Genomic DNA, 16,726 nt, shown 5'->3' on the forward strand with positions numbered 1-16,726 from the left:
AACTCCAAGTCTTACTGACACCACCCATCCATACCTCAGTCATGCCCGGGTGGCATGCACACCGTTTGGGCTGTCCCCCTCCACATCCCATCAGGCACAAAGCCTTTTCAATTCTACCCTCAACGGTTCTTCCCAAAGCGTCATCTTACTATTCCCATTGCAGTCCCCCTAGTCTAGTCCCTCATTACCTCATTCTTGGGCCATTGCAATAAACCCCCATGGGTCTCTCTGCCTTCAGTCAGTCCACCCTGCCAGGGTAATTTTCCTAATACAAGGTCTCAGCAAAACAAGGTCTCTACTGCCCCACTGCCTATTGAATAAAGTCCAACCTTCTTTGCCTGGCCTTCAAAACCCTCCGCAGTCTGGCTCCAGTCAACATTCTCAGCTTCATCTCATACTATTTGTCTTCATATAATCTACATTAGAGCCAAACTGGACTATTTGCCAAGGCCCTTCCACTGTACCAGCCAAGATCCTATTGAAATGCGTATCCTTCAAGACTCAGCTCAGCTGTTATCTCTTCCACAAAGCATTCCCCCATCCTCTATCCTCTTCACACGGCCAGAAAGGCTCTTTCCCTCTGTACTTTCATGCAATCATCACTTTCAAATGTCTGTTACAGCAATAATAATGGATTAAATGCCTCAGGTATATTGTCAAGTCTGATGCTTACAACAGCCCTGTTAACTTGGTGATAGCATAGATGTTATCACAGAGATTAAGAAACATAAGTACCTACTATGTGCTAGATATAGATATACACCTAAATCCTAACTTCACAAAGCCCTAAAGAAAGGTTCACCAAAAGTGCCAACTAAAACCTTTGGGAAAATCCTGACCTGGAGCAGCCCAAGTTACAGCAGATTGCTATTCAGATGCTAGCTTAAGGGACTAGAGGCCTATGCAGTAGAAAAATGGAACTCACCTGCAATAGATTCATTTCACCATCCTATGAGTCTACCTTTAGCAAATTCTACATTTTTCTGTAGGCAATCCTTGTGGTCAAACCCAACAACAGAAACTAGAATAAGTACTCCCAATCACTATAATAGCTTTGAACTTGTTGACCCTGATTATTACATGATGAAATTTAACAGAGAAATTTATATAATAAGTCTATTGACCACCTAAGACTATTGCATAACAGTTTTCTAAAAGATACACATGTTCATATGGAATTCTTCTCTTTGGAAGTCCCACTGTTTTCTGCCTACTATGGAAAAGGCTAAAATTAATTAGCTCAAATACTTGGGGATGGGTTAATCAATTTTCTAGTGAATACTCAGCCTGAAAATTCATCAGAAACCCTTTTAAATTTTTTAAAAAGGTCTTTCTAAATTGTCTGAATCTCTCTTCTTGCCATAGTCAGGCCAGGATACCAAACTGAGCTATGATGTCAAGGAAAGCCCATGGAATTTCCAGTTAGAAAATAATGGAGTTTGAGTGCTGGCTCTGCTCTCTGATAGCTGTGTGGTTTTAAGACAATTCACTTCATGTTTCTACACTTCTAAAATGGAAATAATAATACTTGCCCTACTTACCTTCTGGTGAGAGTCAAATGAATCTATGTAAAATGTTTTGTCAATGAGTAAATGTCATTGTTATTAGATACCTTTGATGACTTGAGATTCCATAGTGAAAGAATCAGTCTGGACAGGCCTAAAGATTCTGGTTACTGGACTGCATCTGTACTGACCACAGGATGTATCCTGAAGTTGCTTTTCTCATCAAATCCCTCTTAGTAACTGTTTTCTTGTGACAAGCTACTTTCTCCTAAAAGTATGAAGGGGAAAAAATCCAGCAACTCAAGGCTGAACTGAGTAGTGAAGGCCTCAAAAAGAAAAGAAAGTACAGCAACCTTCTCAGAATGTGTCAGTGTGAAGCTGAGGAAAGTACTCTGGGCTGTGAGGGTAAGCGTAGGAAAGCTTCTAACCCCAGTCTTGTCATTGATCTAGGACAAGTCCCTCACCTCTTTTGAACCTGATTTCCTCACCTATAAAATGAGGAGGCTGATCTAGGTAATAGCTGAAGGCCTTTCAGTCTGACATCCCCTAAAACCATGTTCTCTGGTTTTCTCCAGCACACAGTGAGCCTCCCTGACATTTCCTGTCTTCCAATAAACCCTAGGGTTCTCTTCACCTCACTGAAGCACAGATTTCCCTTTCTATTTAACACTATAGCTAGAAGTCATTCACTCCTTCCTGTTTTGGTTCTAATTTCTATTTTTCCAGCCTAACCCATTCTGTTCTAACAAAGAAAAAAAAAACCAGGGGGCCACTACCTGAGCCAGATGGAAAGCTAGAGGAAATGGTAGAGGAAACATAGGTAGAATTATGTATAATTACACTACTCATATACAGAAGTAACAGAAAAAGCAAGGATAGTTTTGAAATTTGGGTCTGGGAACAGTGCTATATGGTCATCTCAAGGATGAAAGAACTGAACACAGATTATTTCAGAAAAATGGGATGTCCTACATTTACACTGATGCTGAAAGAACTGGTAAAAAAAAAAAAAAAGGCAGACCACAATACATCCTAAATCATCCAAGACAGAATTAGTTAAAAGAATAGGTGATTTATATAAGGAGCTCTATGGTTCATAAGGATTTTATGGACATTCTTTCATGATTCCTTCTAGCAAGAACTTACTGAATTGATAGACATGAGACAGTCTAGTCCAGTCCTCTTTCAGTTCCCTAGTTTGTGGCCTTCAGTAAATTTCTTGGCTTTCCTCAGCCTAAGTATCTTCTCTTGGAAAACAGAGATAATAACCTATTTCTTCAAGCTCTTAGGAGAGCCAAATGAGGTAATCCATGTTTCCTGGTATTGTTTATAGGGGAAAGAGAGGGTCAGGACCTCCTGGGCTGGTGAGCACCAGGGAGCTACCCGCTATAGTCGCGAGGAGAGCAAGCTGAGTCCAGAAGAGCATAATTTGCACTGATTTGTATTGATTGTAATGTATTTACATTGACTATTTACTAACATAGGGCACTGAAACACCCATGGTCTCTTTTTCAGAGAGATCAGAGGATTAGACAGCAATCCATGGTCAAGGTATATGGCTTGAAATATAAGTGAATTCTGCCTTTTGTCCTTAAATCTTAATGTCAACCCCCCTCCCCCCCAATCCCTCCTGGGCCACCAGACAAGGACAACAAAAAGGAAGGTGAGTCAATACCATCGTCCACCAAACTTCTCTAGATACCTTCAGATACTGTAAGATAAACCCAAGATTACCTGCCAACTCTTTTTTAATCCAAGCAATACAATGGAGTCATATTCCTGACTAATCCTCATTGTCAATCAAGAGCTTCAATTCCCCAAAACCACAACCAAAAAACCAAGTACTGTATTTACTTGAGAACTTTTTAGGGATAAGGTGAAGGGGCACTTGAAACCATAAGAACAAAGATTAACATTTCTGGTAGGCTTTCAGATTTGCAAAATACTTTCTATCCATCGTCTCCTGGAGATGTTCAACGTGGAGAAGGAAGCAAGAAGAGGGAAGAATATCACAAAACTGAGAGTGATTAGACACGTTCTGCCTCTGCAGAGGAAGGTGAAACAGAAAGCCTTTATACAATCAACTCAATAAAGGACAATAATACTGAAAGATTTCAGAACTCTGATCATAGCCTAATCATGAAATGTGAAGCCCATTTCCTGTCTATGGGCAAAAAGGTTGCAGGCAATAGATACAAAAAGGAAGCCTACCCTGTCAGACCCCAGCAGGGAGGTGACTGGCTTGGTTTGATTGCACTTATTTGTCATAACGAAGGGAGAAAATCACTAGCAGTCACAGTGATTTTTTAAAAAAGACTTGTTCTGCTACATTTCAGAAAGCAAAACTAAGCAAAATGGGTGGAAGTTGTACAGGCACATTCAGGCTCAAGGGAAGGAAAAATTTCCTAACAACTAGAGCTTTCAAAAATAGAAATAGGCTGGCTTGGAGGGTAGTGAGTGTTCCCTCCCTAGAGGTCTTCAAGCATAGCCTAGATGGCCACCTGACCTGTCAGGATTGGTTCAGATTCTGGGAAAACTTTGTGATTGTTCTGCTGCACTCTGGAATGTGTAGGGAAGGTGGGGAGGGTGATAAACTAGATGACTAGCCTGTATAGGGCAGGCTGTCAATTACTGACAACAATGCCTTTGACTGAAGGGTAGCTTCATAGGCAGATAAACAATGATCTCCCCTGAAGCTCTCGGCCATTCTTTTTGGATTAAGCTACCAAGACAATACTTTTCATCTAGACTTTCACATTATAAATGGATGACAAGTCAGACCTGTCTGTCAAAAGATCTGTCTGATACTAACTTCTTGTGTGAACTTAAGCAAATATCTTTCCCATTCTGGGCCATGCCATGTATAAAACGAAATGGTTGGACTGATTAAGATCCCTCCCACTCAACGACTGGGCTTCCCTGATCATCTTAACTTATCCTTCCCAACTTTGGATCATTGCAGATGTGATAAGAACCTCTTCCTGATCTTTATCTGAAGCACTGATTGAAATGTTGAACAAGGCAGGGATAGAGACAGAAATCTGTGACTCTGCACTAGGACCACAAGGCCATCATGTAAACTGCCAAATGCTCTGCTGACACTCAAGTTTATTCTGTTCAACAACAGTCAGTGAAAGATCAAACAAAGCTGGAAAGTTACTGGGTCTGGCACTAAAAGGCCACTTTCTTGTTGCTTGTTCCCTTCTCCTGCTCCCCCCTGTGTTCCATGTCCTCGTGAACACACTTCTCCCATCTCTAGAGCATGTTCTCCTGCTACTTTGTCCCCACTCTGACACTTTCCCTGACCATACTGCCAAAGGCTTCAGGAACCTTGGGGTCCCATCAGTTCTGAAGCCAGGCTTTAGGTGAATGAATAGTGGTAATCTGCAACTGGGCAGCTAAAGGAAGACCTGGTACACAAGCCATGTGCAGTGCTAATACTGAAGCCTAGCCTTCTCTAAACATACACATGTCAATTGGAAGATAAACAATCCCTTGTGTTGGGAAAAATAATGCCCCATTATAAGGCCCTGGGTACTACAGCCTCTTTTCAAGTAGGATTGAGGCCCCACTGGCCGAGAAGCCAATTTCTACTGAAAATGGATGCTATGTTTTGGGGTCACACAGGCAATACTAGTCAGAAAAAATGACTCCTAGCAATTTTGAAAGAAACGTATTCTCCCAGATGCCCAATATTCTCAATGAACTCTGCCAAAGATGCTCCAAGATGTGCTACATCTGGATTGGCTATTAACAGTGCTCCTATCTGGCATCTGGGGCCAGAGAACAAGCAATACTCACCAAACTGCTGAAAGAATAATGCCAGGAATGGTTCTTTCTTTTTTCTCCTGGGTCTCAGCAGAGAAAACCTGGCTAAGTAAGGGTCCTGTGCAGCTACTTCGCACTGCCCAAGGGAAAAGAAACTGCCCTGGCCTGCCTGCTGAATGAAGGGGAAATGAAGGAACAGATATTCAAGGACTTAGAGGTTAGGGGAAAAGCACTATCTGCTGGAGAAGATTCAGACAAGCCAGAAGAAGTTGGTAATGTGCAATGACTTCTTCCCCTCCAGTGCTTCAAGTGGCTATGCTCAAGACTTGGCTCAAATCCTCCCTTCTTCAAGCAACTTTCCCCATCCCTCGCCTCTCTGATTATCTCTAATTTATCCTGTATGTATTTTGTATGTCGTTTGCATGTTGTCTCCCCCGTTTGTTCAAATGTGACTTCCCTAAAGGGAGACACAGTGATGTTTTTTCCTTTCTCTGTGTCATGAACTCTTAGCAGAGGCTCAGGTACAGAGCAAATACTTAAGAGATGCTTGTTAACTCAATTTGAAGTTCAACCCATTCTCTTAGGTTCTATAATAAAAGGGACCAGGAGCAGGCAGCTTTGGCAGCTGCCTCGACCCCAACCCTGCCCTTACTAGGCACTCCTCACACATTTGCTGAATTAAACAAATGAAAACAATCAAAAAATTGTAAAGCACTTAAGCCAAATGTCTGGCATATAGTACGTGTTATATAAATGTTAGTTATGATTGTTATTAATAAACTGACTTGGAAATGCTGGAGGTATGAGAGAAAGGAAACTTTCTAAGACTTTTAAAAAATGTACTTATTTTTAAAGCTAGAAAATTCTACTTTCCAGGGCAGGAACATATATGCTTTGTGATTAAGTGTCCTTCACTGAAGGCCTTTCCTCCTTTGCTGCTTTGGAAGGTGACTGTGGGTTCTCTCCAAGGTTATGCCAGCAAAGTAGGAACTGAGAAGGCTTTCCAACAGATAAGCCCCAGGACAGTCTAGGTTTCTGTTATCTGAGGCCTGCTTTCACCTGTGTGTATGAAGGTCAGCACTAAAGGGCTGGCCAACAAGTGAGGAAATTTTCCACCACAATAACTCACAAAGACTATCTTCTAAAGTATGGAAAGATTACAATCTGTGACATGGGTGGATACACCCCAACCCCTCCAAACCCTGAAGCCTGGAAAAAGTGCCATCAGCTAAGCTCTGGGTTAGAGGGATGGCTGCAAGGAGGCTGAGTCAGACCTACTCCCTACAATCCCCTACCTCGGGACTTGGGGCTTCCCCCAGCCACACAATCCCCAAATATCAGATTGGGAAAGGCCCCTTTAGTGACATCTCGTTTTCCTTTGTTTTTTTCCAACTTCACCAACTTCAGTTTGTGACAATATTCTTACAGGATCATGCCTTGCTTGGCAGCCATTCTGTTGTTACCTATCCTTGCTTCCATCAGGTCTTTTTAAAAACTCTAATCATAGCAGCTCTCCTTATGGTGGCCAAGAACTGGAAATCAAGGGGATGCCCATCAATTGGGGAATGGCTGAACAAGTTGTGGTATATGAATGTAATGGAATACTATTGTGCTATAAGAAATGATGAACAGGAAGACTTCAGAGAGGCCTGGAAAGATTTATATGAACTGATGCTGAGTACACAGTAATAGCCACAGCGTGCAAGGAATTTTTCTGGTAGACTTAGCCCTTCACAGCAATGCAAGGACCTAAAATATTCCCATAAGACTCTTGAGGCAAAATGCCATCCACGTCCAGAGAAACAACCACGGAATTGGAAAGCAGAATGAAATAGGATATTTTCTCTTGTGTTATGTTTGTTTTGTTTGGGTTTTTCTCATGGTTTCTCCCATTCATTTTAATTCTTCCATGCAACATGATTAATGTGAAAATGTATTTAATAAGAATGTACGTGTAGAATCCATATAAGATTGCATGCTCCTGGTCCCTTTTATTATAGAACCTAAGAGAATGGGTTGAACTTCAAATTGAGTTAACAAGCATTTCTTAAGTATTTGCTCTGTACCTGAGCCTCTGCTAAGAGTTCGTGACACAGAAAGGAAAAAACATCACTGTCTCTCCCTTTAGGGAAGTCACATTTGACAAATGGGGGAGACAACATACAAATGACATACAAAATACATACAGGATAAATTAGAGATAATCAGAAAGGGGAGGGATGGGGAAAGCTCCACGAAGAAGGGAGGATTTGAGCCAAGTCTTGAGCATAGTTACTTGAAGCACTGGAGAAGGAGGAAGTCACTGCACATTACCAGCTTCTTCTGGCTTGTCTGAATCTTCTCCAGCAGATAGTGCTTTTCCCTTAACCTCTAAGTCCTTGAATATCTGCTCCTTCATTGCCCCTGGAACATTCAGCTGGCAGACCAGGGCAGTTTCTTTTCTCTTGGGCAGTGTGATGTAGAATCCATGTAAGATTGCATGCCAAGGGGAGGGAGGGGAAAATCTAAGACTTATGGAAGTGACCGTAGAAAACTGAAAACAAATAAATTAAAAAAATAAAAATCAGGCAAAAAAAGAAACCAAAAAACAAACCCTCTAAGTATGCCAACCAAGTTCTACCTTCAATCATGTCAGAATTACTTTAGAGACCAAGTCTCTGCCCCTATCCCCCATCCCTGTCCCTTTTCCCCCCCATCAGTTCTGATTTCTCTATGGGTGTTTGTTCCCAAGAGCTTCCCATCACTCCTGAAATAAGATCACCTAAGTTCTAAGGTATCTTTCTCCACTCCTTTGCAGAGAAAAGATGTCTACAGATATGGAAGGGTGCATATAAAGTCAATTTTTTTCATTGTATTGAGTGGTTTTGCGGATTTTTTTTTCTCTTCCTTGTTATAAGAGATGGTTCTCTGGAAGGGGTAAGGATGGGGAAATCTAGGCAACATAAAAACAAAAGATATTTTAAAACTCCCAAAATCTAGGGTGCAGGTCAGACAAGCCCCAGCTTTCATCTCTTTCTCTGCTAAGTATTCTTAGATGAAGCAGTCACTTCCGTCTTCCCTCCCCCCCAAAAAAATTTCCATCACTTTTACAACAACAACTAGGTCCTTTCTCTTTAGTGAGAATCAGACCAAGAAAAAATTTTCCCCTTATTGGTTCTTTTGCCTTTTTGAAGGAGGAAATTATCAAGACTAGCCAATAAATTATTAGTTGCTCTCCTTTTAAAAGGGAGAGCACTATCATGTGAATGTAGCTTATAAAATATCTTATATAATACTACTATTCCACACACCTTTTTTTACCTATCTTCTGTATTTAGAATAAGGTATAACTTTGTAGAGCTATATTCTGATCATGTCTCATTCCGCCAAATAAGTGATACCTAGAAGGTCAGGTTACCCATAATCTTATGGCAAAAGATTAGCATCTTTAAGCCTTCCTCAAGGGTCTGCATAAACATATGAATATCTGAAAATCAGTCCCCACCTAAAGCTTTGAGCAAATCACTACTCTATGGGCTTCAGTTTTCCCACCTATAAAACTCTTTAGGGTGCTCACAGTTCTAACACTTTAAAGCTTTAATCTAAATCCATATAAGAGTACTTCAGGTAGCATCTCTTTTAAGAGGTAAAATCATATTCATATTTTCAATGGAAAAGGCGGAGTTGCAACTTAAAAATGTTGCCAAAAGATTCAGATGTATTATCTCCATAGTCTCAGTCCTGCTAAACCTGTCTAGACTACCCAGGTCCACAGTGATGACTCTCTTGGGAAACCCTAGCTTCCTTCCAGACACAGCTCAGGTGCTCCCTGTACATAACTCTTTCTGATTCTCCTAGATTTCTAACACATTTTCTTCTTAGTACTCCCTCCCTTTTGAAATTTTTTTAAAGTTTGCATACAATTTTGAATTATTTTGTATTTACTTATCTACATACATTTTGTATTGCCCTACCCCTACCCCAACTCTTCCCACCTCAATACATTAGAAGTTCTTTGAGGGCAGAGATTATTTTTTTCCCTTTTTTGGTCATTCTATGCATCATATCTAGAACACATAGGCACCTCATAAATGTCTTTTGAATTGAAATTCTGTTGCACTGTCAATATCATACAGTACATCTGTATTTACTAATGATTATCTTCAATCAGTCAAGAAATTAACTTCTAATAATCTACCAGGACACACAAAATGGGGGTGGAGGGTGGGTTGGTAGGGTGGATACAAAGCAACATAAGACATGCTCCCAGCCTTAAAGTTGCTGGCAATGTTATATTCTCCTGCCCCAGAAGGTTTGTTGCATAGTACTGGGAAGGGAGAGGTGTAAAACTGGATATTGTTGAAGGGGGTGAAGTAGAGGTCCCCAAGTTACATAGAATTTTTTAAAAATTTATTTTTATTCAGAATTTAACAAACCCCAAATGAAATGAGCATTCCATATCCACTGTGGGACAGAAGGAGACCTGCAAACCAGTATTACATAAAGTTTGCTTTTCTTTTTAAGTATTTAACAACTTCATGTAACTTTAAAAGTTGTTCTGTGATTCCTTCTGCTCTCTTCTCATTTGGGGGGGTGAGGGAAGGGTTGGCAAGACCTTATCCTAATCTTCCTTTCCACCTCCCCCAGGCAAAAAGAGAAATAAAAACCTTGTAACAAGTATGCATAGATTGCCACAGACTTTCCACTCATTTTAATTTCCCATAATTTTAATCTAAAAAATCAGATTTGACTTTTAACTGAAATCCAGCCATGAAAAGAGTGTGAGAGTGTGTGTGTGTTCGTCCTTCGTTGCTGAAGAAGACCATGCCATCAGAGAAATAATGACATGACTTGCACTTGACTTTGTTTTGAGTGAGGGAGGGCTGTGCAGGTCACCAGCCTCACTTCTCCAGAGCCATCTGAATCTAGTGGCCAGATATTCATCAGGATGACTGGAGATGACCCAGGATGAGGCCATTGGGGTTAAGTGACTTGCCCAAGGTCACACAGCTAGTGAGTGTCAAGTGTCTGAAGTGAAATTTGAACTCAGGTCCTCCAGACTCCTGCACTGGTGCTCTATCCACTGCACCACCTAGCTGCCCTTCATTTAAAGAGTAGTGAGACTACACAACAGAAGAAAAACAAAGTCAGATAATTCAGAAAAACTATAACCGAGTAGCACCTGACCAAGAGGAGACTCTATGTACAAGGTAACAAGAGAGATGGTCTGGACTTCTTCTGGTAATATCCCCACCTTACCTGCTCTCGCCTGTCAAGAACTTAAAAAAAACAACACCAACTTGTTTTTCATTTCCAGATATGCTATCAAAAGATGATTTCTGTCATATTGTTGTTTTCTAATCTAGTTTAAAAAAAAAGTCAATTTGTATATCATTTAAGAGGCTTTTATAATCTCCTTTGATCCTTGTAATAACCATGCCAAATAGTCTAAATGTTATTATGCCTATTTTACAGTTGGGGAAATTTAGGCTCAAAGGTTAAATAACTTGCCAGACAACTCTCACACCCAAGAGTTTAACCCTAACCTTTTATTCCACTGCTTTCCACAGCACACTTAAGAAAAATGCAAATAGATCTATTTTTGAAGCACAAAGGGAAGATGTTTAATGACATCCAAACCATCACTGCCCCTCTCATTGAGATTTGAACTTCAGAGCTATCTCCATTTTGCTTCTCCTGCTTGGTGCCCTGAAGAGCCCAGGCCCAACTCTCCACCCCACTCCCTAGCAGCCCAGCTCAAACCCTCATGGTCATCCTTCGATTGCCCCCACATCTGCTCCACTGCCAAAGCTTCTCATTACTACCTTTACAATGTCTTCCCTATCTGCTCCCTTCTTTACTTACACAGTCACAACCCTATTTCAAGTCTTTATCATCTCTCACCTGGACTATTCCAACAGCCTTCTATCTGGTCCCTTTACCTCAAGTTCCTCCCCACTCTAATATATCCTCCACTCAGCTACAAAGGTTATAAAGTCCTCTGCTTGGCATTTATATTTGTTCACAACCTGGTATAAGTGCTATCTTCTTATACTTTACTCTCCTCCAAGCATCCTAAAATCCAGCTACACTAGCCTATTTGCACTTAATCAAATATGACTCCCTGTCCTTTTCTACTGGCTAGCAGCCATGCCTGTAATGCTCTGTTCTCCCCCTTCGGCCTCTTAGTTTCCAGGGCTTCCTCCAATATTCGGCTCAAACCCTGCCACCTTCTGCAGACCTTTCCTGGTTCCCTTAGCTGTCTTCCCATCTCACATTACCTACCATCTACCATGCAGATATATTGAACATGCCTCTGTTATACACATGTTGTCTCCCACATTAAAATACCCTCAACGGCAGGAGCTGCTTTAGCCTTTCTTTGTATCCTTTAGAGCCAGGAACATAGTAAGTGCTTAAAATATGCTTGTTAGGCTACTTTGTTGACTAAAAGGTATACTACATTACTTTTCATCTCTGACAACTGTTCGTGACATAATGAACATACTCCTTTTGGGTGGAAGAGGGCAGAAGACTTGAATAACTGGGATCCATGAAAGCCAAAGGACACACAGAAGGAAGGCTGAAGGCAGTGGAAGTGTAAACCCTATAACTCAGGAGACAGCAATCTTTGGGCACGGGCTCAAATAAACACCAGGTACCTGAAATCAGTGCTGAGCAGAGCAGGGCTTGTTTTGTAGCAGCTCACATACAGGGTGTTTCAAAAGTCTTAGTGCAATTTTAAACTAGCAAAGCCTAATACTTTTGGACATCCTGTATACTAAATGCATGGAAACACATATTGAGGATCTCATTTACTATTATACAGGAGTCTAAAAGTGTGTGATCAAATTCTTTTTACAAACTTATTTTTAAATCATTGTAACTGAGAAAATTTGGGGGGACTCAAGATTAATTTCTTTTCTAAAATGTTATATTTGAACTCAGGCATGTATAGATTAAGAGATTCTTATAAATAAATGTCTTTAGAAAATAAATATTTAAGTAACTGACATTTCAGTACTATGAGACAGAAGGATTTCCTGAGCAGTGCTTCTTAGGTCAGCTGTGAAAAATGAGCCCTTTCCATTTGGGGTCTCTAGGAGTTTTAGTAATAAGAGTGTGTTGGAAAAATAGAGTGATGATGAGGTGGACAGCAGAGGAGATATAACTAAAGCAGAGGAGCAGAGGCCAGGAGGATTTGTAGTTCAGACAGAGCACAGTGAACAAGGACTTGGAATACACTAATATAGCGGTCAGCCAGTCCTAGGCACAAGAAGAAAAAGAGATCACATCCTTGATTTAACTTAAAGAGTCTCAGATGAAAGAAAAACCAAGGAACAAGTATTTTGAAGAGCCAACAGTCCAAGGTACCAGACCCAGGGATAAGAAAAATAGACATTTTTCATGTCTACCTAGTACCTCTTTGCTGGAACCCTTGGGCACTTCCAGGCTAGCCTGTTGGCTACTCAATGGTAAGAATTTTAGAAGGTCTAATGCCTAGCCCTCTGGCTTCAGAAAAGAAAGCTTGCCCAATTCCTGATCAGTCAGATCAGTCAGAATCAGCACCTCATCTCCAGGTCAAGGAGTTCTGAGTATGTCTGAGAAGTAAAGGTAGTGAGGGAAGGATCCCAGTTAATCTAGGGATCCCCCACTCTAATGCCCTGGATTCTTTTGCCTCAGAGAAGTTTGTCTTTTATCTAGAGTACAAGGCTGCTCAGACATCCCTCTCCAGGAGTAAAGTCCTGTATAGCAACACCGGCTAAGTCCCATTACAAGCTCCCCCTACATAAATCACTCCACATATCTTTTATCCTCAGTCCTAATGCTCTCTTTCCATCCTGTGAACCTTAGTTCTCTCTGCCTTTCCCATATCTGACACAATCACTCCTCTTAAATGAGTTCCTCCTGCATTCAACCTGCCTGGCCTCAATCTTCACTCCTCTTTTCTCTCCATACTCCATTCAAATCTCTACTACACTTTCCCCATCTCCCTCCCTTCCTCTCTGCAAGCTCCCTGTCTCTCTCCATTCTCTAATTTTTCTCCCCCTCCCCCCATTTTCCTTCCAAGATATCCTCTATTGCCTTCCCTCCTGGTCCTGCTCCCCAGTATCTCCTCCCGACTCCCTTTCTCCTTTCGGCGGTCTTAAGAATCTTGTCCAGTGACCCCAACCCATTTGTTTTTCCTCCTCGGTCTCCCCAGCGCTTAGCACAGTGTCTTTCACCTCGCAGGGGCTTAACTGGCCTCGGCAGCCAGGCTGGAGTCAAGTCAACGAGAGGTGCCCGGCTCGAGCCCCTGCCTAGTCTCCGGGGTGTCTTCCCAGCCAGCTCCCCAGAGTCGCCTTCCTGAACATCTCGCGCAGCTTTTCTCTACCCCCTGGTCTTCTTTCCTTCTTCCTCCTCCTCGAGTCCTAGGATCCCTCCAACCCGGGCGACCCCGACCCACACTATTTTCTGCTCCTAGGTCCCCGCCCCCTTTCTTCCCGGGCTCCCTCCCGAGTTCCAGGACCATCACTACGGTTCCCAGCCAGCTGTCAGTACCTACCGCGCCCGGCCCCCCTCCCCCTTTCAGCAGTCACCAACCCCCTCCCCACTAAGTGCAACCTACCCCTCCCCCACCTTCTAGCCAGGGCCCCGCAACCCCCTTGTTCAGTAACACCGACGGCTCTGTGCAGCCGCCCCCTCCGGGCCCGACACCCTCTCCGGGCCCGACACCCCGTGTCAGCTCCCCTTCGTCCTCGCCCCCGGTCCAGGCCTCGGCTCCGGTTCCGACGCCCCCGCTAGGGCCCGCGGAGGTCCCTTTCCAGCCCGGCGGAGCGCGACGCCGGGACTGAGGCCGCCAGCAGGGAGGGGGCCGCACTCCCCGAAGGGTCCGCTCTCTCACTCAGCCCTCCCCGCCTCAGCGCCGGGCACCTTTGAACAGGTAGTCGTACTCGTCGTCCCGGGTCCCCATTGTCTCGGCTCTTCCGGCGGGATCGGGCCCGTCTCCGCAGCCCCACCACAAACACCCGACTGGGGGGCGGAGCCCGACCGGCCGCCGAACGACAGTTCCACCGGCCTATCGGCCGCGGGGCGGGGGCGCGACTGACACCGTGGTTACCCTATCAGAACTAGCGACCAGTGTGGGACCAACCCACTGCTTCCACCTACCGCGGGCCTGAAACCGACGGAAGGGGAGGGGAGGGGCTTCCTGAAGTGACAGTGATATTAACCTATAGGAGACGGACACAAGAGACGGGAGGCAGAGTCGAGAAACAGAAGGAAATTGATGTTCCGCTAAGCCAATGAAAGGCAGAGAGAGAAAAGTTTACGGGAGGAAAGGGGCGTAGGCCACGGGGAAGGGCTGGGATTGGAAGGGGCGGAGCCTGAAAAAGGAAATGACCTATTAGGCCTGAGGACTGAAAAGGGAGTAACGTTGCCGTGACGTCACGCGCGCGGCACAGCTCCTTCCTCTAGAGTACTTTGGCGTCATTAATTCAGGGAAACAAAAAGGACTGAACTGACGGGTGCCCCAGTTGCAGACCACCACCTCCGAGGCTCTGTGGCTACCGTGCCGCTGACCACCCATCCCTCCACTGCTCAGCACCCCCTCGGAGACCCTCCTACTGCCCGCCACCCCCGAGTCTCACTAGCCCCCCGATGACCCCCTCCTAGACCACCGCATCACTTCACTGCCGAAGGTCACCCCGCTGCTGAACGTCACCCCGGAGACCCAAGGGTCACCCCACCCCATCGCACCATCCCAGAAGCCCACTCATCACCCCAGACACCCTACCTACAAATCACCCAGCACTCCGAAGCTGACCATCATCTATCCTTGCCTGGTCACTCCCCCACTGACTACCACCTCTCACATTCACCAGCACCCCACTGCTCACTGCCACCTCACCTAATTGCCTGTCCACCCCAATCTGACCCCATCTCAGACCCACTGGTCATCCAGCCCCTAGCCACTGTCTTGCCCAGTCATGCCCCCTTGATCTCAAGAGACATATCTGCCAAGTATATTAGGTTGCCCTCAGTAGCAGGCATAACCTGGTTAAGAATCTGGTGGGGCAGAGAGGTGTCTCAGTGAGATAGAGATCAAGTCCACACATGGTACAACCATAATACAAATTAGATGACAGAGGAAGCGTGGCAGTGATGAAAGGAGTAGAATTGAAGTCAGACGACCTGCCTCAGTCATATATTATCTGTGTACCCTCCAGCAAGCCACTTGTCCTCTTCCTCTCTGGGCCTCAGTTTCTTCATCTGTAAAATGAGGGTTTGGACTGCAAAGGTCCTGTCCAACTTCATTAAGTCTCTGACCCTGTTATTATTAAAAAAAAAAAAAATGAAACCTAAAACAATCATGCTGCTACTGCAGAGAACTGCCTGGTCACCATTTGCCATTAATACAGACAGGCTCCACTCAAACCTGGCATGGGCAGACAGGTTGTTCAGTGCATAGAGAGCTAGACCTGGAGTATGGAAGACCTGAGTTCTAATATAGCCTGACACCGATGAGTTGTGTGTTTCTGGGCAAGTCATTTAGTCTGCCTGCCTCAGTTTTCTTTTATAAACTAGAGATAATAGTCCCTACCTTCCAGGGTTCTCACAAGAACAAAAATGAGATATTTGCAAAGCATCTTTCAAAAAGCTTGCCTAAAATTTTATTGTCTCCTACCTCTCGAAAACCACAAAAAGAGGAATCAGATAAGCAGTAGCCTCCCAGGTAAGCCTAGTCACTGCCTATACCGTCTGTTTGGGTGAGAGCCTAGGTCCCAAGTCTTTAGGTAGATTAGTACACCATGAAGGAGGTTAAAAAGGAAGCAAGACCTACATTCTTTAAAACAGTGAGTCTGAAGTGGTTAACAGCAGGGTCTCCAGACAAATATGTAAGATGGTAGTAAGGAGGAATGGGTGCAGGGAGAACAGGCTGACCTTCCCTTATGATGTTTTCTGAGACTGAGGGGACTATAGCTCACTTAATCCTGGTTAACATGGGTTATCTTTTCCTTCCCTGTTTCTCTTTCAGTTGTTGACTTGCATAATATAGTGAATATTCACACATAAAGCACAGTGCCAAGAACATATTAATCAAGGCCGGTTGATTGATTTCTTAAAAACTTAAATGCATTCAAAGAATACAGTGAGACAAATGGCCTCCAAGTCAAGCTATACGAGGACTGGTTGAAGGATCTGGGGATATTTTGACTGGAGAACATTTGGGTGGGTGGGGTTGTGTAAAGAGGAAAGACATAACTTGAAACACCATGATGTAGAAAACAGTGTTCTGCATGGCCTTCCATAGGAGGCAAATTTCACCTTGATGTAAAGAACCTCCTCACTAGCAGAGCTGTGCAAAAACAGGCCTTTTAGGGATGAAGTGGTGAATTCTTCATCCCTAAACATCTGCAAGTGAATGCTTCTGGAGATCACATTAGTGATTCCTGTTTGGACTGGATGAATTGATGACCCTTCCAATCTTGAGA

The 16,726-nt window shown here is 43.7% G+C and overlaps 2 protein-coding genes across 3 annotated transcripts in view; both read right to left on the bottom strand.

Annotated features, from left to right (window-relative positions):
- RAB11B (RAB11B, member RAS oncogene family) overlaps positions 1 to 14,371 on the bottom strand; it is a 40,152-nt gene extending 25,781 nt beyond the window's left edge. For both annotated transcript variants that reach the window (XR_011965458.1, XM_072600953.1), the window contains exon 1: positions 14,166 to 14,371. Coding sequence is in view for 1 of the 2 variants with exons in the window: in XM_072600953.1 (XP_072457054.1) it covers positions 14,166 to 14,205 (40 nt within the window). In the remaining variant the exon portion in view is untranslated. The remainder of the gene's footprint in view (positions 1 to 14,165) is intronic.
- HNRNPM (heterogeneous nuclear ribonucleoprotein M) overlaps positions 1 to 16,726 on the bottom strand; it is a 177,337-nt gene that overhangs the window by 95,793 nt on the left and 64,818 nt on the right. The window lies entirely within an intron of this gene.

Source organism: Notamacropus eugenii, chromosome 4 (assembly GCF_028372415.1).
Source record: "Notamacropus eugenii isolate mMacEug1 chromosome 4, mMacEug1.pri_v2, whole genome shotgun sequence".
Lineage (NCBI taxonomy): Eukaryota > Metazoa > Chordata > Mammalia > Diprotodontia > Macropodidae > Notamacropus > Notamacropus eugenii.